This window comes from Carcharhinus amblyrhynchos, chromosome 11, assembly GCF_965287045.1.
Source record: "Carcharhinus amblyrhynchos chromosome 11, sCarAmb.v2.hapA, whole genome shotgun sequence".
NCBI classification, from domain to species: Eukaryota; Metazoa; Chordata; class Chondrichthyes; order Carcharhiniformes; family Carcharhinidae; genus Carcharhinus; species Carcharhinus amblyrhynchos.
In genome coordinates this window covers 89,285,955-89,309,535 of record NC_137334.1, presented here as the reverse complement: position 1 = coordinate 89,309,535, position 23,581 = coordinate 89,285,955, and the positions used below count along the sequence as shown (strand labels likewise).

Sequence of the window (23,581 nt, the reverse complement as noted above, 5' to 3'; positions counted from 1 at the left end):
CTCTTGTTCTGCTCCTCACTTCCCACCTGAGTGTCAGCAGCAACATTACATTCGGTTCACTCATTTAAGTCACCAATTAAGGTTGTAACGAGTTGAGGGCCCAGGCACTAATCTTGGTGGTACCCTGCTCGCCAACACAAAAATAACCCATTTACCCCTACTCTCTGTTTTCTGTCCATTAATCAATTCTCAACCCACGAGTCCCAACCTTGCACGACAACCCCACGTCTGGCATCTGTTTGAATGTGTTTTGAAAATCCAAACACCACACATCTATTCATTCCCTACTCGCCTAGAAGTCACAGAATCACACAGTGCAGAAGGAGGCCATTTGGCCCATCAAGTCGGCACTGGCCACAATCCCACCCAGGGCCTATCCCGACAGCCATATGCATTTACCCCAGCTAGTCTTCTCAGACACTAAGGGGAATTTAGCACAGCCAATCCACCTGACGCCACACATCTTTAGACCTGTCCAGATAATTTTGCCAAACGGGATTTCCCTTTCATAAATCCATGTTGACCCTGACTAGTGATGTGATCTCCAACTGTAGTGTTAACACACTCCCAGTGATAGATCCCAGCATTTTCCTGAGAAACAGTTTCAGGTCAATTGGTTTATGGTTCTCAGTGTCCTTAGTCCCTGCTTTCTGGGATAGTGTGGTTATATTTCCCAATCCCCAGGAACTGTTTAATACTCGGGGGGAAATTAGGGAGCTCCAAACTATTGCACCCACTGTCTCTGTAACGATCTCTTCCAAACCTTGACAATATAATTTGTGTAATGTCTCAGCCAATTCTTTATTGCCTACAATAACTTTTCCCTACACTGCCTCTGAGAGCCCGGGATTTAATTTTAGCTAATCAGCCAGATTGGGTGGTAGAATTACAACATTTAAAAGACATTTGGATGGCCCATGGGTGGCAACGAGTTAGAGGGATATGAGCCAAATGCAGACGAATGGGACCTGTTCAGTTTAGGATACCGGATTGGCATGGACAAGTTGGGCCAAGGGGCCTGTTTCCGTACATCTCTATGACTCTGTTTCTTTTAAATATCCTAATGTGTTTCTACATCTCTTGCTAATTTTCTCCTGTGTTTTCTTTCTCTTTCATCCATTTCTAGATTTTTTTTCCCCCTTTGTTGAACTGTAAAGCGGGCCTAACAGGCTGGGTGTGGATCCCACTGCCCCGCAATCTGGTGGCACACATTTTCTGTTGCTCTGGCCAAGTTGGACAGACGGAGTTAAGCTGTGATCCAGCTGAATGGGCCACTGTGCAAGCTTACGCTGAAAGTGCATCATCTACAGGATCCGGGATCCTTAGACAGCACCTTTCCAAACGCACACCATCCCAAAGGACAAGGGCAGTTGACGCCTGGCCAGCCCACCACCTGGGGATTCCCCTCCAAGTCACTCATCATCCTGACTTGGGAATATATCCTTCACTGTCGCTGGGATCCAAATCCTGGAGCTGTCTCCCTAACAGCACTGTGGGTACACCTACGCCCCGTGGACTGATTGATGTCTATCAACAGTCAAAGAACAAAGGACAACACAGCCCGGGAAACAGGTCCTTCGGCCCAACAAGCCCGCGCCGCCATTTTAACATTGCGAGTTCCCTCTTCCACCCATGACCCCTGTCTACGCTTATGGCACTCCACATGGGAAACCAGACTGAGGGGAGACTAATTTAGGGACAATTTGTTACACCAATCAGCCTAAGAGCCCACATTTGGGGTGCGGGAGGAAACCGGAGCACCCGGAGAAAACCCACGCAAGCACGGGGAGAATGCGCAAACTCCCACAGACACCGGCCCAAATCCATGTGTCTGCACAGCAAACAGTGATAGTCACTGAGCCCAGTCCTGGAACTGTCTCCCTAACAGCACTGTGGGTGTACCTACACCTCATGGGCTGCAGCGAGTTCAAGAAGGTAGCTTACCGCCACCTTCTCAAGGGCATCTTAAGACGGGCAAAATGCTGGCCTGGGCAGTGATGCCCACAACCTGTAAATGAAGTTAAAGAAGAATGGTCTTCTCCTGTTCCTGTAAGACCGAGAGGAAGTCTTTGATGGGGAGTTATTTTTGCCCAGAGGATCAGCAGCATCGAAGCTGATGTTTGTTTAAGTTTATCCGGCATTTCCAGCCAATATGAGACTGAATTAAGCATGGATATTCAAAGTGCTGGTGGGATGTGGAATGTAGTAAGCGTCTCAATTCAGTTCAGACTCGTGAGGGTGGCGCGGTGGCACAGTGGTTAGCATTGCTGCCTCACAGCACCAGAGACCAGGGTTCAATTCCTGGCTTCGGGTCACTGTCTGAGCTGAATTTGCACGTTCTCCCCGTGTTTGCATGGGTTTCCTCCCACAGTCAAAAGATGTGTGGGTTGGGTGAATTGGCCATGCTAAATCCTTAGTATCAGGGGGACTAGCTAGGGTAAATGCATGGGGTTATGGGGATAGGGCCTGGGTGGGATTGTTGTCGGTGCACACCCGATGGGCAGAATGGCCTCCTTCTGCGCTGTAGGACTTTATGATTCTACGAGGCCACCACTGGTTACTCACAAACCAGCAGCAATACAGGAAAGTCATGTTGGTCACATGATGTGAGAGGAAAGTGGGTGGGGAAGGGTGATTTATTAGCAAGGTTTTCCCACTTGTTTGCTGCAACTTCAACACAAACCCAAAAGGGGAAGAAACAGTGCCAAAGGTACAATGGCACAAATGGCCTCCTTCTCCTGTCTGAGATTCTGGGAATGTTACGGAAGGCAGAATGAGCCGAAAACTGCCTTGTGGCAACTATTCACATTCCGTTCCTCCCCTCCCTTTGATGTGTGATTCTTTGAATCTGGAGAAAGATAACTGGGTGGTACTAAAGGGGCAGGACAGGTTGAGTAGTATTAAGTGGGAAGGACAGTTCAGGTAGTATTAAAGCGGAGGGACCAGGCAGGCTCAAGATTGGTTGTTTGTTCACTTCCTGTCAATGAACTGCAAGTTGATGGGGCTTGCGGGGCTAAGTAGCGTCCTGGTCTTCGACTTAACCGCCTTTCCGGAAGGATCCGGCCTGACTTCGAAGTGTTTGATTAGCTGAGGAGGAGAAAAGAAAGGAGGTCAGAACTAGTGCCTCAATTTCGTTCGAGACTTTTCAAAAGAAATTCAAACTCCCAGTAATTAACTGAAAAAAAACTACACCACAGGATTTCACATTTTAAACAGAAGTCTTTACCATGCCAGGGTTAAATAAAGCAAGCAGTAATAGCTTATCACCTTACGTAGTAAATACTGATACGTAAGTCTCAAAAATCTCTCAGCAAAACACTTTAAATGCCATCATTATTTTTGTTCCACTGAAGAGTTCCATTACATGGGTATGGAGAGTTCATTCACTTTTCCTGGGAGGAAACCAAGGTATGCCACAGCCCTCAGGAATTCACTTTGATCCTTAGTATTCAACAATGCTGCAAGGTGTATGATTTCCAGGGGTCCTTCCACCAGCATTTGACTAGGGAACCCCCCTTCCATCACACATTTATGGATTCTCAGGTCAGGCACGGGCCTCGGTACAGTCTCACCTTCATCAAAAAACACCCTTGGCTTCTGATAGCCCTCTGCTCCCAGTCCACCATATCCAGCAGACTCTCTCCATCTTCTCCAAAAACTAACTGAACAATTTTGTGAGAAATCACACAGATAAATACCCAAAATAGAAAGATACCTCACCGCATAACCTATTTTCATAGCAACGTCATTTACTTGGGGTATTTCCGATAGAAAATTAAGGTGTCTGAATCCAATTCCCAAACTTTTCCTTTGTTTTGTGAAACCATACATATAATTTATATCTCCAATGGTGGCATCTGCAATCCTACCAGACTCGTACATCCATTGTGAAGCTAAGAAGGGATCATCTATTAATTATTCTCTAACTCTAACCCCTTTAATAAATCCTTTGAATTGGAATTATTTTTGGGGTATTTACCACTTTCACAAACCATGGATTTTTCATTTATTTTACATTTAAAAATTCATTTCCCAAAATTAAAAGTTGCATCTCAAACATATAACTCATGAAATTACATTTTCATAACAGCAGGAACCAAAGTCACATCCTGACAAAGCTTTACTCGTATTCCTAATTTAAAAAGAGAGACACTTTATCCCACAAACCACACACTAACCCGTTAAAGCTACAGCAATATGAACGAAATGTGAGCCGTTATGTACTCTTTGTACTTCCTTTATTGCATGTTTGAGTTATTTATGTGTATTTTGTATGGCATGGTGGCACAGTGATTAGTACTGCTGCCTCACAGCACCGGGGACCCGGGTTCAATTCCGACCTCGAGTCACTGTCTATGTGGAGTTTGCACATTCTTCCCATGTCTGTGTGGGTTTTCTCCAGGTGCTCTGGTTTCCTCCCACACTCCAAAGATGTGTGGATTAGGTTGATTAGCCGTGTTAAATTGACCCTGGTTTCAGCGGGATTAGCAGGGTAAATACACGGGGTTATGGGAATAGGGCCTGGATGGGATTGTGGTCGGTGTAGACTCGATGGGCCAAATGACCTTCTTCTGCACTGTAGGGATTCTAATGATTACGTATGAACTCCTCATAGAAGAAGGGTTAGTTCTAAACATATGCTAAAGGTATCTGCTGTGCGTAACTTGGGTTTGATTGAGATGATCACAACAGGAATTGATGATGTCAATCAGAAGTGTGAATAGTGTAACGGAAGTTGGGACAGATATCCGAACTATGTTACTAGTTTTGATCAAAGTACCAGTGTGGGCAGCATGGTGACACTGTGGTTAGCACCGCTGCCTCACAACTCCAGGTACCCAGGTTCAATTCCAACCTTGGGTCACTATCTGTCTGGAGTTTGCACATTCTCCCCATGTCTGAGTGGGTTTCCTCCGGATGCTCTGGTTTCCTCCTATAGTCCAAAGATGTGCGGATTAGGTTGATTGGCCATGATGAATTGTCCCTTAGTGTCAGGGGGACTCGGAGGGTAAATGCGTGGGGTTACGGGGATAGGATCTCGGTGGGATTGATGTCAGTGCAGACTCGATGGGCCAAATGGCCTCCTTCCATACTATAAATTCTATGATTCAAAGGATATGCTTTGAAATGATCAGATCAAGATACTCTGGAGCTAAGTGAAGATACTAGTTATCAAATTTGGCAGATGGTTATAGAGGAAAAAGTGAATGACTGGCTGTTTGAGTGTTGCGGATGTCATGTTTGGGCTGTGACTACAGACCAGTTCCCATTGACAAATCAAGTAGCAAAATCAAAGAATAATGGCAACATCAGACAACTGCAAGATCCCTGGCTTCAGAGGATCAGAGAACTAGCTTGAAGAGATTCACGATACAGGTGGAAAGAAAGTTTTAAAGTTTAGTTATTAGCGCCACCAGTAGCCTTACATTAACACTGCAGTGAAGTTGTTGTGAAAATCCCCTAGTCGCCACACTCTAGCAACTGTTTGGGTACATTGAGGGAGAATTTAGCACGGCCAGTGCACCTAACCAGCACATCTTTCGGACTGCAGGAGGAAACCGGAGCAGCCAGAGAAAACCTATGCAGGCACAGGGAAAAACTTGCAAACCCCACACAGTGACCCAAGCCGGGAATCGAACCTGGGTCCTTGGTGCTGTGAAGCAGCAGTGCTAACCACTGTGCCATCCAGACCTACCACTAGAAGACATGAAATGAACAGAAGCAAACTATCTGCAGCTATGAGAGTCGACTGTGAGCCAGAACCAACTGAACTACGATATCAACTACCTTATTTTGTTACGTATGACTTTTGTTGCTTCATAACGTGTCTTAATACCATTCCATCTCATCCAAAATTTAATATCTGGTCTCAAAACCTCATGCAATGAGTTATTTTCCCTCTTTTATCTTCTTCCTCTATTTTTATTTTAAAACAGTGTCCGGCTTAACTCTTGAGCACTGAGATATTTAATCTTCAGAGGTCCCACCTTCATGTGTCAGTGCGCGTGCACGAGTCAGTGCATGCGCGCAAGACAGCGTGTGCGCGAGTCAGTGTGCGTGCACACATGTGTCTATGAGCATGTCTGAGTGTGAGCTTTTTGGCGAACGGAGTCCATTGTATCCCCTGAACAGCCGAGCTGGAATTTTAAGTTTCTCCCTCCTTTTCTTGAACACCCTCCACCAGTTTCTCCCTTTCCACCATATCAACACTTGTCATCATCTTAAAAACCTGTTTCCAATCATCCCTTAATCTTTTACACATTGCTATACTTCAGTACCATTCCTCAGGCACTGAAACAGCCCATGTCCGTATGCAGCATGGCTTGGACAACATTGAAGCTTGGGCTGTTCGGTGACAACTAACAGTTCCACAAGGTAATGATACTGTCACTCCCACACACAAAGATATACACTGACAGACCACTCACAAGCACACACACACACTCACTCAGTGATATACACATGCATCCTATGTAAGATGGTTGGATTATAGAACATAGAACATTACAGCGCAGTACAGGCCCTTCGGCCCTCGATGTTGCGCCGACCAGTGGAACCAATCTAATGACCCTCTAACCTAAACTATTCCAATGTTATCCATATGCCTATCCACTGACCATTTGAACGCCCTTAAAGTTGGCGAGTCCCCAACTGCTGCAGGCAGGGCATTCCACGCCCTTACTACCCTCTGAGTAAAGACCTACCTCTGACATCCGTCCTACACTTACCACCCCTTAACTTAAAGCTATGTCTCCTCGTGTTAGTCATCACTACCCGAGGAAAACGGCTCTCACTGTCCACCCTATCTAATCCTCTGATCATCTTGATGCCTCAATTAGGTCACCTCTCAACCTTCTTCTTTCTAATGAAAACAACCTCAAGTCCCTCAGCCTTTCCTCATAAGACCTTCCCACCATACCAGGCAACATCCTGGTAAACCTCCTCTGCACCCTTTCCAATGCCTCCACATCCTTATTATAATGCGGCGACCAGAACTGTACGCAACACTCCAAGTGTGGCCGCACCAGAGTTTTGAACAGTTGCAACATGACCTCATGGCTCCGAAATTCAATCCCACCACCAATAAAGGCTAACACACCGTACGCCTTATTAACAACCTTATCAACCTGGGTGCCAACTTTCAGGGATCTATGCACATGTATCGCTTGTCCTTCTCGAAACCAGGCACTGTGGTGATCACTTTCACACCAGAGAGAACTTAACCATCACTCCCTGACACTCACTGGTGTAACCATCACTTTATGAACATCCTTGGGGTTACCACTGACCAGAAACTCAACTGGACTCACCACATAAACACAATGGTTACAAGAGCAGGTTAGAGGTTAGGAATACTGCAGCAAGTAACTCACCTCCTGACTCTCCAGAGCCTATCTACAATCTACAAGGCGCAAGTCAGGAATGTGAAGAAATACTCTCCAATTGCCTGGATGAATGCACTCCAACAACACTCGGGAAGCTTGACACCACCCGGGGCAAGGCAGCCCACTTTATTGACACCACAGCTACAAACATTCAATCCCGCCACCACTGACGCTCAGTAGCAGCAGTGTGTACCATCTACAAGATGCATTGCAGCAATTCACCAAAGATCCTTAGACAGCACCTTCCAAACCCACGACCACTTCCATCTAGGATAAGGGCAGCAGATACATAGGAACACCACCACCTGCAAGTTCCCCTCCAAGCCACTCATCATTCTGACTTAGAAATATATCGCCATTCCTTCACTGGGTCGAAAATCCTGGAATCCCTAACGGCATTGTGGGTCAACCCACAGCACATGGACTGCAGCAGTTCAAGAAGGCAGCTCACCACCACCTTCTCAAGGGCAACTAGGGATGGGCAATAAGTGCTGGCTCAGTCAGTGACACCCATGTCCCACGAATGAATGAAACAGAAGGAACTGAGCTTTGCCAGCCATATACTGTGGCAACAAGAGCAGATAGGGATCCTGCAGTGAATAACTCAACACCTGACTCCCCAAAGCCTATCCATCATGGATTAATGAAGCCCCTTCAACACTAAGGAAGCTCGATACCAGCCAGGACAAAGCAGCCCCATCCACCACCTTTGACATTCACTCCATTCACCATCAATCTTCAGTAGAGGCTGTGAGTACTACACTGCAGCAACTCTTCTAGGTACAGGCTTCTTCAACAGCACCTTCCAACCCATGACATCTACCACCTTGAAGGACAAGGCCGGCAGACAGATTCCAATTAGGAACAGGAGTAGGCCACTCAGCCCATCGAACCTGCTCCGCCGTCAATAAGATCATGTCTGACCTGATTATGATCTCAACCCCACACTCCCCCGGGGTAACCTTCCACCCCCTTGTTAATCTGTCTTGAAAATATTCAAAGATTCTGCTTCCACTGCTTTTGGAGGAAGAGAGTTCCAGAGATTCATGACCCTTAGAGAAAAAAAGCTCCCCTCATCTTCATCCTAATAAGGGCAACCACTTATTTTTAAACAGTGACCCCTCCCAGTTTTAGCTTCTCTGAGGAAACATCCTCTCCACATCCACTCTGTCACTACCCCTCAGCGTCTTAAAGGTTTTGATCAAGATATCTCTTACTGTTCTAAACCCGAGCGCTCAGAAACCCAACTTCTCCCACCTTCCCTCCTAAAACAACCCACCCAATCCTAGAAATAGTCCAATAAACCTTCTCCTAACTTTTAAGTTGAATTATAACTCACCAGTTAAGTCACCAATTTGGTGAGGTGGATTGGCCGTGCTAAATTATCCCTCAGTGTATCCAAACAGGCGCTGGAGTGTGGAGACTAGGGAATTTCCACAATAACTTCATTGCAGTGTTAATGTCAGCCTACTTGTAACACTGGTAAATAAACTTGAAAAACTTTATATTTTAAAACTTTAAGGTTGTTCTGTAGCACTGATGGAAGGAGTAAATGCTGAAGATAGAAAAGGAATGGAAAACCTCCTTCCCCTTTCACCAAATTCCCTCCCTCACCAACTCCCTTTCACCAAATCCCCTCCCTCACCAACTCCCCTTTCACCAAATTCCCTCCCCCACCAACTCCACTTCACCAAATTCCCCCCCCACCAACTCCCCTTCACCAAATTCCCTCCCTCACCAACTCCCCTTTCACCAAATTCCCTCCCTCACCAACTCCCCTTCACCAAATTCCCTCCCTCACCAACTCTCCCTTCACCAAATTCCCCCCCTCACCAACTCTCCCTTCACCAAATTCCCCCCTCACCAACTCCCCTTCACCAAATTCCCTCCCTCACCAACTCCCCTTTCACCAAATTCCCTCCCTCACCAACTCCCCTTCACCAAATTCCCTCCCTCACCAACTCCCCTTTCACCAAATTCCCTCCCTCACCAACTCCCCTTCACCAAATTCCCTCCCTCACCAATTCTCCTTTTCACCAAATTCCCTCCCTCACCAACTCTCCCTTTCACCAAATTCCCTCCCTCACCAACTCCCCCTTCACCAAATTCCCTCCCTCGCCAACTCTCCCTTCACCAAATTCCCTCCCTCACCAACTCACCTTCACCAAATTCCCTCCCTCGCCAACTCTCCCTTCACCAAATTCCCCCCTCACCAACTCTCCCTTCACCAAATTCCCTCCCTCACCAACTCCCCCTTCACCAAATTCCCTCCCTCACCAACTCTCCCTTCACCAAATTCCCTCCCTCACCAACTCTCCCTTCACCAAATTCCCTCCCTCACCAACTCCCCCTTCACCAAATTCCCTCCCTCACCAACTCTCCCTTCACCAAATTCCCTCCCTCACCAACTCTCCCTTCACCAAATTCCCTCTCTCGCCAACTCTCCCTTCACCAAATTCCCCCCTCACCAACTCACCTTCACCAAATTCCCTCCCTCACCAACTCTCCCTTCACCAAATTCCCCCCTCACCAACTCTCCCTTCACCAAATTCCCTCCCTCACCAACTCTCCCTTCACCAAATTCCCCCCTCACCAACTCTCCCTTCACCAAATTCCCTCCCTCACCAACTCTCCCTTCACCAAATTCCCCCCTCACCAACTCTCCCTTCACCAAATTCCCTCCCTCACCAACTCTCCCTTCACCAAATTCCCTCTCTCGCCAACTCCCTTTCACCAAATTCCCTCCCTCACCAACTCTCCCTTCACCAAATTCCCTCCCTCACCAACTCTCCCTTCACCAAATTCCCTCTCTCGCCAACTCCCCTTCACCAAATTCCCCCCTCACCAACTCTCCCTTCACCAAATTCCCTCTCTCGCCAACTCCCTTTCACCAAATTCCCTCCCTCACCAACTCTCCCTTCACCAAATTCCCTCCCTCACCAACTCCCCCTTCACCAAATTCCCCCCTCACCAACTCTCCCTTCACCAAATTCCCTCCCTCACCAACTCCCCCTTCACCAAATTCCCTCCCTCACCAACTCCCCCTTCACCAAATTCCCTCCCTCACCAACTCTCCCTTCACCAAATTCCCTCCCTCACCAACTCCCCCTTCACCAAATTCCCTCCCTCAGCAACTCTCCCTTCACCAAATTCCCTCCCTCACCAACTCCCTTTCACCAAATTCCCTCCCTCAGCAACTCTCCCTTCACCAAATTCCCTCCCTCACCAACTCCCTTTCACCAAATTCCCCCCTCACCAACTCTCCCTTCACCAAATTCCCTCCCTCACCAACTCCCCCTTCACCAAATTCCCTCCCTCACCAACTCCCCCTTCACCAAATTCCCTCCCTCACCAACTCCCCCTTCACCAAATTCCCTCCCTCGCCAACTCTCCCTTCACCAAATTCCCTCCCTCACCAACTCACCTTCACCAAATTCCCTCCCTCACCAACTCACCTTCACCAAATTCCCTCCCTCACCAACTCCCCTTCACCAAATTCCCTCCCTCACCAACTCCCAGCTCTCACTCAGTTCAAGCCGCACTGTAAATTGCCTGGTGCTGGCTGACCGCGACTCACCCGTGACACCACGCTGTACATTTCCAGCTCTGCCACTCTCTTGCCCAGGCAGGTACGGGTGCCAAAGCCAAAAGGAATGGAGGCGAAGGGATGGTGCTGCCTCAAGCCCCTATCACGGAGCCAGCGGTGAGGCAGGAAGCGCTCGGGCTGAGTGAACTCGCTGTTGTCCTGACACACGGCATAATGGCACAGGTGGAAGATGGTCTGGAGTGAAGGGAGTGAGAGTTAGTGCAGCTTACACAAAGTAGAGAGGGAGAAGAGAGGGGTTAAAGACTTAAGTTCGCTTTGCCATTCACTCATTGCAATACTTCCAAACTATATTGTTCTTTATATCGCCTTAGAGTGTCCCAAAGCGCTTCCCGATCGACACACAACTTCTGAAGCGCGGTCACCGCCGCAGCAGTGTAGGACGCACAGCGGCTAATCTGTGCACAGCAAGATCCCACCCGTAGCCCTAATGGTCTATTTTTAACTGGTGCTGGCTGCAGCCAGGCCACAAGGGAGAGCGCTCTCCTACAATATTGCAGCCAAGGGATTTTTGTACACTCACCCAAGAGAGCGGACAGAGCCTCGGTTGAGTATCCTACCCAAAAAGGTGTCCCTCCCGCAGTGCACTGGGACTGTTAGCCTGTTTTATGTATTTATAAATCTCTGCAGTGGGGCTTAAATCCACAATCTCTGTAAATTGAGGATGCGATATCACAGTAACTTCATTGCACTGTTAATGTAAGCCTACTTGTGACACTGATAAATAAATTTAAAAGTTCTCTTTTTGGTGGATTTAGCAAAAACTCCATGAGGGCTGGTTACGAATTGTATCTCTGTTTTCATAAACTATGTAAATGAGCCACTGTAATTTACTAATAATGGATTGCAACGAGCCTTTGACGTTACGTTAAGATGATGATGTTGTGCTAGAGATCAGAGGGGCGGCACAGCGATTACCATCGCTGCCTCACAGCGCCAGGGACCCGGGTTCAATTCCAGCCTCGGGTCACTGTCTATGTGGAGTTTGCACATTCTCCTCGTGTCTGCACGGGTTTCCTCCGGCTGCTCCGGTTTCCTCTCACAGTCCAAAAATGTGCGGGTTAGGTTGACTGGCCGTGCTAAGTTGCCCCTAATGTCAGGGGATTAGCAGGGCAAATAAGAGGGCTTACGGGAATAGGGCCTGGGTGGGATTGTGTTCGGGGCAGACTTGATGGGCCAAATGGCCTCCTTGTGCACTGTTGGGACTCTATGATCACTCACTGAATCCGAGCTCCTACGGCAGCACATACCGTTCCTTGTAGGTTATACTCTGAAGCTAGTTGTTGGTAAGTGATGGATTTCGGTGATGGGGAGCGGAGGTGGTGAGTGAGGGAACTCGGTGATGGGGAAGGGAGTTGCTGAGAGAGGGAATTTGGTGATGAGGAGTTGGTGAGCGAGGGAATTCAGTGATGGGGAGGGGAGTTGGTGAGCGAGGGAATTCGGTGATGAGGAGGGAGTTGGTGAGCGAGGGAATTCGGTGGTGATGAGAGGAGTTGGTGAGCGAGGGAATTCGGTGATGAGGAGGGAGTTGGTGAGCGAGGGAATTCGGTGATGAGGAGGGGAGTTGGTGAGTGAGGGAATTCAGTGATGGGGAGGGGAGTTGGTGAGCGAGGGAATTCAGTGATGAGGAGGGGAGTTGCTGAGCGAGGGAATTCGGTGATGGGGAGGGGAGTTGGTGAGCGAGGGAATTCGGTGATGAGGAGGGGAGTTGGTGAGCGAGGGGATTCGGTGATGAGGAGGGAGTTGGTGAGCGAGGGGATTCGGTGATGAGGAGGGAGTTGGTGAGCGAGGGAATTCGGTGATGAGGAGGGGAGTTGGTGAGCGAGGGGATTCGGCGATGGGGAGGGGAGTTGGTGAGCGAGGGAATTCGGTGATGAGGAGGGGAGTTGGTGAGCGAGGGGATTCGGTGATGAGGAGGGAGTTGGTGAGCGAGGGAATTCGGTGATGAGGAGGGGAGTTGGTGAGCGAGGGGATTCGGCGATGAGGAGTTGGTGAGCGAGGGAATTCGGTGATGGGGAGGGGAGTTGGTGAGCGAGGGGATTCGGTGATGAGGAGTTGGTGAGCGAGGGAATTCGGTGATGAGGAGGGGACTTGGTGAGCGAGGGGATTCGGTGATGAGGAGTTGGTGAGCGAGGGAATTCGGTGATGGGGAGGGGAGTTGGTGAGCGAGGGAATTCGGTGATGAGGAGGGAGTTGGGAAGTGAGGGAATTCGGTGATGAGGAGGGGAGTTGGTGAGCGAGGGAATTCGGTGATGAGGAGGGGAGTTGGTGAGCGAGGGAATTCGGTGATGGGGAGGGGAGTTGGTGAGCGAGGGAATTCGGTGATGAGGAGGGAGTTGGGAAGTGAGGGAATTCGGTGATGGGGAGGGGAGTTGGTGAGCGAGGGAGTTCGGTGATGAGGAGTCGGTGAGCGAGGGAATTCAGTGATGAGGAGGGGAGTTGGTGAGCGAGGGAGTTCGGTGATGAGGAGGGGACTTGGTGAGCGAGGGGATTCGGTGATGAGGAGGGGAGTTGGTGAGCGAGGGAGTTCGGTGATGAGAGGAGTTGGTGAGCGAGGGAATTCAGTGATGAGGAGGGGAGTTGGTGAGCGAGGGAATTCGGTGATGAGAGGAGTTGGTGAGCGAGGGAATTCGGTGATGAGGAGGGGAGTTGGTGAGCGAGGGAGTTCGGTGATGAGAGGAGTTGGTGAGCGAGGGAATTCGGTGATGAGGAGGGGAGTTGGTGAGCGAGGGAATTCGGTGATGAGGAGGGGAGTTGGTGAGCGAGGGAGTTCGGTGATGAGAGGAGTTGGTGAGCGAGGGAATTCGGTGATGAGGAGGGGAGTTGGTGAGCGAGGGAATTCGGTGATGAGAGGAGTTGGTGAGCGAGGGAATTCGGTGATGAGGAGGGGAGTTGGTGAGCGAGGGAGTTCGGTGATGAGGAGGGGAGTTGGTGAGCGAGGGAGTTCGGTGATGAGAGGAGTCGGTGAGCGAGGGAATTCGGTGATGAGGAGGGGAGTTGGTGAGCGAGGGAATTCGGTGATGAGGAGGGGAGTTGGTGAGCGAGGGAGTTCGGTGATGAGAGGAGTCGGTGAGCGAGGGAATTCGGTGATGAGGAGGGGAGTTGGTGAGCGAGGGAATTCGGTGATGAGAGGAGTCGGTGAGCGAGGGAATTCGGTGATGAGGAGGGGAGTTGGTGAGCGAGGGAATTCGGTGATGAGGAGGGGAGTTGGTGAGCGAGGGAATTCGGTGATGGGGAGGGGAGTTGGTGAGCGAGGGAATTCGGTGATGAGGAGGGGAGTCGGTGAGCGAGGGAATTCGGTGATGAGGAGTTGGTGAGCGAGGGAATTCGGTGATGAGGAGGGGAGTTGGTGAGCGAGGGAGTTCGGTGATGGGGAGGGGAGTTGGTGAGTGAGGGAATTCGGTGATGAGGAGGGTAGTTGGTGAGCGAGGGAATTCGGTGATGAGGAGGGGAGTTGGTGAGCGAGGGAATTCGGTGATGAGGAGGGGAGTTGGTGAGCGAGGGAATTCGGTGATGAGGAGTTGGTGAGCGAGGGAATTCGGTGATGAGGAGGGGAGTTGGTGAGCGAGGGAATTCGGTGATGAGGAGGGGAGGTGGTGAGCGAGGGGATTCGGTGATGAGGAGTTGGTGAGCGAGGGAATTCGGTGATGGGGAGGGGAGTTGGTGAGCGAGGGAATTCGGTGATGAGGAGGGGAGGTGGTGAGCGAGGGGATTCGGTGATGAGGAGTTGGTGAGCGAGGGAATTCGGTGATGAGGAGGGGAGTTGGTGAGCGAGGGAATTCGGTGATGAGGAGGGGAGGTGGTGAGCGAGGGGATTCGGTGATGAGGAGTAGGTGAGCGAGGGGATTCGGTGATGAGGAGGGAGTTGGTGAGCGCCCGTCCCTTCATGCCCCACCCCCTTCAAGACCCGTCCCCAGCAGTGCCAGGGCGCCTGGTGAGAAATGCCAAGATGCCCCTTGGGCAGTGCCAGGCTCGTACTGCCCAAGGCGCACTCCCTAGCCTTACCCTCGACTTCACTAGGGGCCTCAATGGTCTTCAGTTCTACCGGTGCAGGCAACACAGCTATTCCCCACTCATGGGGAGCAGTTCTTTTCCTTGTCGGAGATAACCTCTCGCCGTGAGACCACAAACGCAAGCAAGCCCAGACGATTCCGTCCCAGGCTTGTTTGTTACACATTAAAGCTGTTTTAAATATATTTATAGAAATGGTTCAGTCTCTCGCGAAACGGGCAGGAGGCTGAACTCACAGGATATTCAGTGCCAGTAACATCGTGAGAGGTGAGAATTCGGGCAAGAGAAACCAAACAGTGCACAGATATCACACGAAACAAGCGTGTCGGCAAGATTATAATGTAAAGATATCTCCTTGAGTGAGAGAGTCAGTGAGATTATAGTGTACAGACATCTCCCTGAGAGAGTCAGTGAGATTATAGTGTACAGACATCTCCCTGAGTGAGAGAGTCAGTGAGATTATAGTGTACAGACATCTCCCTGAGTGAGAGAGTCAGTGAGATTATAGTGTACAGACATTTCCCTGAGTGAGAGAGTCAGTGAGATTATAGTGTACAGACATCTCCCTGAGAGAGTCAGTGAGATTATAGTGTACAGACATCTCCCTGAGTGAGAGAGTCAGTGAGATTATAGTGTACAGACATCTCCCTGAGTGAGAGAGTCAGTGAGATTATAGTGTACAGACATCTCCCTGAGTGAGAGAGTCAGTGAGATTATAGTGTACAGACATCTCCCTGAGTGAGTCAGTGAGATTATAGTGTACAGACATCTCCCTGAGTGAGAGAGTCAGTGAGATTATAGTGTACAGACATCTCCCTGAGTGAGAGAGTCAGTGAGATTATAGTGTACAGACATCTCCCTGAGTGAGAGAGTCAGTGAGATTATAGTGTACAGACATCTCCCTGAGTGAGAGAGTCAGTGAGATTATAGCATACAGATGTCTCCCTGAGTGAGAGAATCAGTGAGATTATAGTGTACAGACATCTCCCTGAGTGAGAGAGTCAGTGAGATTATAGTGTACAGACATCTCCCTGAGTGAGAGAGTCAGTGAGATTATAGCATACAGATGTCTCCCTGAGTGAGAGAGTCAGTGAGATTATAGTGTACAGACATCTCCCTGAGAGTCAGTGAGATTATAGTGTACAGACATTTCCCTGAGTGAGAGAGTCAGTGAGATTATAGTGTACAGACATCTCCCTGAGAGTCAGTGAGATTATAGTGTACAGACATCTCCCTGAGTGAGAGAGTCAGTGAGATTATAGTGTACAGACATCTCCCTGAGTGAGTCAGTGAGATTATAGTGTACAGACATCTCCCTGAGAGAGTCAGTGAGATTATAGTGTACAGACATCTCCCTGAGTGAGAGAGTCAGTGAGATTATAGTGTACAGACATCTCCCTGAGTGAGAGAGTCAGTGAGATTATAGTGTACAGACATCTCCCTGAGTGAGAGAGTCAGTGAGATTATAGTGTACAGACATCTCCGAGTGAGAGAGTCAGTGAGATTATAGCGTACAGACATCTCCCTGAGTGAGAGTCAGTGAGATTATAATGTACAGACATCTCCCTGAGTGAATCAGTGAGATTATAGTGTACAGACATCTCCCTGAGTGAGAGAGTCAGTGAGATTACAGTGTACAGACATCTCCCTGAGAGAGTCAGTGAGATTATAGTGTACAGATGTCTCCCTGAGTGCATCAGTGAGATTATAGTGTACAGATATCTCCCTGAGTGAGTCAGTGAGATTATAGTGTACAGACATCTCCCTGAGTGAGAGAGTCAGTGAGATTATAGTGTACAGACATCTCCCTGAGTGAGAGAGTCAGTGAGATTATAGTGTACAGACATCTCCCTGAGTGAGAGTCGGTGAGATTATAGTGTACAGACATCTCCCTGAGTGAGAGAGTCAGTGAGATTATAGCGTACAGACATCTCCCTGAGTGAGAGAGTCAGTGAGATTATAGTGTACAGACATCTCCCTGAGTGAATCAGTGAGATTATAGTGTACAGACATCTCCCTGAGTGAGAGAGTCAGTGAGATTATAGTGTACAGACATCTCCCTGAGTGAGTCAGTGAGATTATAATGTACAGACATCTCCCTGAGTGAGAGAATCAGTGAGATTATAGTGTACAGACATCTCCCTGAGTGAGTCAGTGAGATTATAGTGTACAGATGTCTCCCTGAGTGAGAGAATCAGTGAGATTATAGTGTACAGACATCTCCCTGAGAGAGTCAGTGAGATTATAGTGTACAGACATCTCCCTGAGTGAGAGAATCAGTGAGATTATAGTGTACAGACATCTCCCTGAATGAGAGAATCAGTGAGATTATAGTGTACAGACATCTCCCTGAATGAGAGAATCAGTGAGATTATAGTGTACAGACATCTCCCTGAGTGAGAAAGTCACTGAGATTATAAAGATATCTCCCCGAATGAGAAATCCGGTGAGATTATAGTGCATAAATATCTCCCTGAATGAGAGTGTCAATGAAATTATAGTGTAAAGAAAGCTCCCTGAGTGAGATGTCTGTGGGATTATACTGTACAGATATCTCCCCAAATGAGAGAGTCAGCAAGATTATAATGTACAGATATCTCCCTGAGAGAAAGAGTCAGTAAGATTGTAGTCTACATCTCCTTCAGTAAGAAAGCCGTTGAGATTATAGTATATTGATATCTCCCTGAGTGAGAGAGTTAGTGAGATTATAATGTACAGGTATCTCCCTGAATGAGAGAGTCAGTAAGATTATAGTGTATCAATATCTCCCTAAGTGAGAAAACCGGTGAGATTATACTGTATAGTGAGTCCATAGTGTACAGATATCTCCCTGACTGAGAGAATCAGTGAGATTATAGTGTACAGATATCTCCCTGAGTATCAGTGTCAGAGAGGTTATGGTGTACAAATATTTCCCTGAGTGAGAGTGTCAGTGAGATTATAGTGCACAGATATCTCCTTGATATGTCTCAGAGTCACTGAGAAAGATAAATTATCCAGTGTGTGAACTTTTTTAAAAGCAGCCTGACCAACTCAGCATCTCGGTGACCTAGAACTCTCAGCGATGGACTTGAAAATAATTTGGGTGATGTGGTGGGGAGCCAAGTAGTTGGGGAGTGGGCACTGACGGGTAAAAGATGGGCATTCTACTAAGGCACCTTTTTATAGCTTTTAAAATAAATACTAACGCCTTTAGGGAAGTGATATCCTCCAACCAGCACGTCCTTCTCCACCATAACCCGAGCGTTGCCAGTAACAACAGGATACATCCTACATGGCAAGAATGGAGGGAGTTAATTCTCACTGCAGACAACACACAGACATACTTCATGTTGAGGTGAAGCAAGAGGAGTAAAATTATTATTGTCAGCCTACATTAACACTGCAATGAAGTTACTGTGAAAATGCCCTAGTTGCCACACTCTGGCGCCTGTTCGGGTACACTGAGGGAGAATTTAGCATGGCCAATGCACCCTAACCAGCACGTCTTTCAGACTGTGGGATGAAACTGGAGCACCTGGAGGAAACCCACGCAGACATGGGGAGAATGTACAGACTCCACGCCAACAGTGATCCAAGCCAGGAATCAGGTCCCTGGAGCTGTGAGACAGCAGTGCTAACCGCTGTGCCCCTAGAAGAGGCAGTTTGGGCAGATGGGCAGGAGATGTGCAGAGGGACCTCGGGGTCCTTGTGCATGAGTCGCAAAAACCCAGCTTGCAGGTGCAGCAGGTGGTCAGGAAGGCGAATGGGATGCTGGCCTTCATAGCGAGGGGGATTGAATATAAAAGTAGGGAGGTCTTGCTGCAGCTGTATAGGGCATTGGTGAGGCCGCAGCTGGAGTAGTGTGTGCAGTTTTGGGCGCCGCACCTGCGCAAGGTTATTTTGGCCCTGGAGGGAGTGCAGAGGAGGTTTACTAGGCTGATACCGGAGTTGAGGGGATTGAGCTATGAGGAGAGGCTGAATAAACTGGGCTTGTACTCGTTGGAGTTTAGAAGAATGAGGGGAGATCTCATTGAGACGTATAAGATGATGAATGGGATGGATAGGATAGAGGTGGAGAGACTCTTCCCGCTCAAAAAAGACAGTAGGACTAGGGGGCACAGCCTCAAGATAAAGGGGAGGCAGTTTAGAACGGAGTTGAGGAGGAACTTCTTCACTCAAAGGGTGGTGAATCTCTGGAATTCTCTGCCCGTTGAAGTGGTGGAGGCTGCCTCGCTAAATATTTTTAAGAAGCGGGTTGATGGGTTCTTGATAAGAGAGGGGATTAAGGGTTATGGGGAGAGGGCGGGAAAGTGGAACTGAGCCACGACAGATCAGCCATGATCTTATTGAATGGCGGGGCAGGCTCGAAGGGCTAGATGGCCTACTCCTGCTCCTATTTCTTATGTTCTTATGTTCTTATAGATGATGTTCAATGGAGGAAAACAGGAAGTAATCCATTTTGGTGGGTAAACATAGAGAGGGAAAATAAAACAAAGGGTACAATGCTAAAAAGGGGTCCAGGAGCAGAGGGATTTGGGTTTATACATGCATTAATCTTTGAAGCTTAAAAAAGCCGAGAGTATTCTAGGTTTTATTAGTAAGGATATAGAGTACAAGAGCAAGGGGGTTATGTTGAACTCGTACACATTCAGCCTCAGGACTGCAGTGTCCAGTTTTTGGCACCAAACTTTAGGAAAGATGCTTAGGAGACAGTGCAGAAAAGCCTCACAAGAATAGAAACCCTACAGTGCAGAAGGAGGCCACTCGGCCCATCGAGTCTGCACCGACCACAATCCCACCCAGGCCCCACCCACAAATCCCTCTAAACTACACCTCTCAGGACACTAAGGGGCAATTTAGCTTGGCCTATCAACCTAACCTGCACATCTTTGGACTGTGGGAGGAAGCCGGAGCACCCGGAGGAAACCTACGGAGGCACCAGGAGAATGTGCAAACTCCACACAGACAGTGACCCGAGCTAGGAATCGAGCCCAGGTCCCTGGAGCTGTGAAGTGCTAACCACTGTGCCACCGTGCCACCCCAGGTAAAAGGAACTTTTTTTTTGAGGATAGATTGGAGAGGTTGGGACTGTCTTCCTTGGAGGAAAAAAAAGATTTGATAGATTATTTAAAATTATGAGGATCTGGACAGAGTAAATAGGGAGAAAATGTAGAAAACTCATGAAGAACAAAAGGCAATAGATTTAAAGTCTTTGGTAAAAAGAGCAAAAGCAATCTGAGCAAGCTGGAGTCTGGAATGCGCTGCCTGAGAATGTGGCAGAAGCAGGTTCAGTGGAAACACTCAAAGGAATTAGATTGTTATTTGAAAAGAATGAGTGTGCAGGGTTATAGTTATGACAATCAGTCAGAGGGCCACAACAGAAGCAAGGGGCCCAACACTGTAACAACTCTGTGACCCAATGTAAGCAAATGTGAGGTCATCCATTTTTCACCCAATATGTATAGGAAAGTACTTTATAAATGGTGAAAAGCTGGAAACAATGGAGGACACTGTGGCTGGCACTGTACCATCCCACCCGCTGTGGACACTGGAGCAGGCGAGGAGAGTGCGTATGTGCGTGCGTATATGTGTGCATGACTGCCAGACACAGGAAGTAACCACAAAGGGTAATGGAATGTTGTTTTTTGTTTATCTAAAGGAAGGGAATATTTCAAGGGCTGAAAGACATGCTTCAGCTATACAAAGCCCTGTTCATTCCACAAGCGAGCAATTGTGAACACCACTTTATAAGAAGGATATATTGGCCTTAGATGGAGTTTAGTGTAGTTTTACCAGAATGATACATGAATTAAATTACACAAAGAGATTACAAACTAGGGCTACATTCCCTGGAAATTACTTCATTTAGGGGTAAATTGATCAATGTTGACGGGAACTGATTGCGAGCAAATATTTTCAATGAGTGTGGGGAGGGTCCAGAACACGGAGTTTAAATCTAAAAATTAGAGTCGAGACCTTTCAGGAGTGAAATTAGGAAACATTCCAACATATAAAGGGTGATAAAAACTCTTCTAAAAACTAATCTTCGATCAATTCTTGATTTTAAATCTGATTCACAAAAGAGGTGTTTAGGGATATGGGGCAAAGGTAGTTCGGTCACAGATCCCTCAGATCTCAGTGAATGGCACAGAACAGGCTCGAGGGGGGTAAATGAGCTCCTCCTGTTCCTCAATTTGTTGTCCTTCAATCCCTAAAAGGAAGGAATCGTGGTAAAACTGGGTTCAACTCCCCTCTCCAACCCCTCCCGTACAGTTCAATAAAAATAAACACTCTTTGCCCGCACCCACAAGCCCAGGGACTCTGGGGTCAAAATCTCTGGAGAAGCAGAAAAAGACAGCAAGACAGGGAAAGCTGGAAACAGAGGGTGTAAACCCGTACCCTACCGTAGAGTCTCCTTGGCCACCGCTTTTAACAGGGGCATGTTGTCAAAGTCTTTGGCTGCTGGGATTTGGTCTCCAGGGCAAATTCTGGTCACTTCTTCATAGAGATCCTGCTGGATGGACGGCTCCTTGGCCAGACTGTACAGGATCCAAGAGATTGTGTTGGAGGTCTGCAAGACAGGAGCAGTCTTCGTCACCATAAAGCAGCACAGCAGGAGAAACACCAGTGCTCCACACAATGGAGCCAAGCCCAATCTGGTGAATCATCCGCAGTCCCTCAAAAGCGAGGAGGATGTTGGCCGTGGAGAGTACAGCCACTTGGCAAGAGCTTACATGTAAAGTCTCTTAACATGGGGTGAGGGTGGGGGGAGATTGCAGCTACCACACCGTTCTGGCTGCCCAGCAGACTCTATCTCTCTTACTGCCTGTCATGGCTGTACTGGAAGGATTTACAGGTTTGCACTCAACAGGAGTACACCTTCCATGGCCCTATCAGGAGTACACTTTCCACGGCCGTCAAGTCCACAAGTGGGACTCGAACCCGGAACTCATGAGCAGCGTTCCCCAATCCCACCAGTCTCGAGAATGGAAATCCCCACCAAGGTCAATATCTTTAAATTGTCCTCCAGATTTTCCGTCCACGCACCGACTGACTCAAGAACAGCTTCTTCCCTGCTGCCATCAGACTTTTGAATGGACTTACCTTGCATTAAGTTGATCTTTCTCTGCACCCTCGCTATGACTGCAACACTACATTCTGCACTCTCTCCTTTCCTTCTCTCTGAATGGCACGCTTTATCTGTATAGCGTACAAGGAACAATACTTTCCACTGTATACTAATACATGTAACAATAATAAATCAAATCCTGTCCGCAATGATTCCCATGATAGGCAGGATCAGAAAATTTAACCTCTGGCTTTTTTTTTTCTAAAGTCATTTTTCACGGAATGTGAGCATTACTGATCTTCAATAACTCCACTTTTCTACCCTGTTCCTTAATGTCCAAAAATCTAACTTGAGAAAGGATATACTGGCACTGCAGGAGGAGCAGAGGAGATTCACTAGGTTGATTCCAGAGTTGAGGGGGTTGTTTTATGAAGAGAGACTGTGTCGACTGGGATTATACTCCTTGGAATTTAGAAGAATGAGGTGGGGCGGGGGGAGATCTTATAGATAAATATAAAATTTTGAAGGGAATAAGATAAAGCAGGGAGGTTGTTTCCACTGGCAGGTGAAACCAGAATTAGGAGGCATGGCCTCAAAATAAGGGGGAGCAGATTAAGGACTGAGTTGAGGAGGAACTTCTTCACCCAAAGGGTTGTGAATCTGTGTAATTCCCTGTCCAGTGAAGCAGTTGAGGCTACCTCATTGAATGTTTTTAAGGCAGGAATAGATAGATTTTTGAACAGTAAAGGAATTGAGGGTTATGGTGAGCGGGCGGGTAAGTGGAACTGAGTCCACGGAAAGATCAGCCGTGATCTTATTGAATGGCGGAGCAGGCTCGAAAGGTCAGATGGCCTACTCCTGCTCCGAGTTCTTAGGTTGTTATGTTCTATCGATCCCTGTCTTGAACGTGCTCAATGATGGAGCAACATGGTCTCTCAAGGCAGAGCATTCCAAAGATTTCCAGCTCTCTGGAGGCAGACATTCTTCCTCATTTCAATATTAAATGGCTGAACGCTCACCCTGAGACTGTGACCCCCACCCCCCCCAAACCAACCCCTGCCCACCCCCACCCCCCACCTTCGCGAGAGACCCCCAGGCCAAGGGCGGAATTCTCCTGTCCTATCCGCCTCGGGAATCCTAGCAGGCAGGGACAGACCATGGTCCGTTGATCTCAGGCAGGATTTTCTGGTCTTTGGGGTGAGCACGGACAGAAACTTCCGCCCTTGGTATCTTCCCCGGCAAGCCCACGGCGAATTTCATCCTTTCAATTAGATCGGTTTTCATTCCGCTAAACTCCAGAGAATATAGGTCCACTCAACTCAACTTCGTTTCATAAGGCAACTGCCAGGAATCAATTCTGTGAACCTTTGTTGCAATCCCTCGAAGGGGAATACATCCTTCTTTAGGTAACGAGACAAAAATTATACATAATCCTTCAAGCATGGTCCCACAAATTCCTATATAATTCCAACAAGGCATTACTTATAACCAACCTCTTTGCAATAAAGGCTAACCTTCCCATATCATTTG

General features: G+C 48.1%; 1 protein-coding gene across 1 annotated transcript in view; it reads right to left on the bottom strand.

Annotated features, from left to right (window-relative positions):
* Positions 1 to 673: 673 nt before the first annotated feature.
* Positions 674 to 23,581, bottom strand: part of cyp27a3 (cytochrome P450 family 27 subfamily A member 3) — a 65,455-nt gene continuing 42,547 nt past the window's right edge. Inside the window, exons 6-9 of the mRNA XM_080199533.1 lie at positions 21,387 to 21,553; positions 18,189 to 18,270; positions 10,963 to 11,166; positions 674 to 3,087 (exon numbers count right to left, since the gene is read on the bottom strand). Coding sequence (XP_080055659.1) covers positions 2,971 to 3,087; positions 10,963 to 11,166; positions 18,189 to 18,270; positions 21,387 to 21,553 — 570 coding nt within the window. The 3' untranslated portion in view covers positions 674 to 2,970. The remainder of the gene's footprint in view (positions 3,088 to 10,962; positions 11,167 to 18,188; positions 18,271 to 21,386; positions 21,554 to 23,581) is intronic.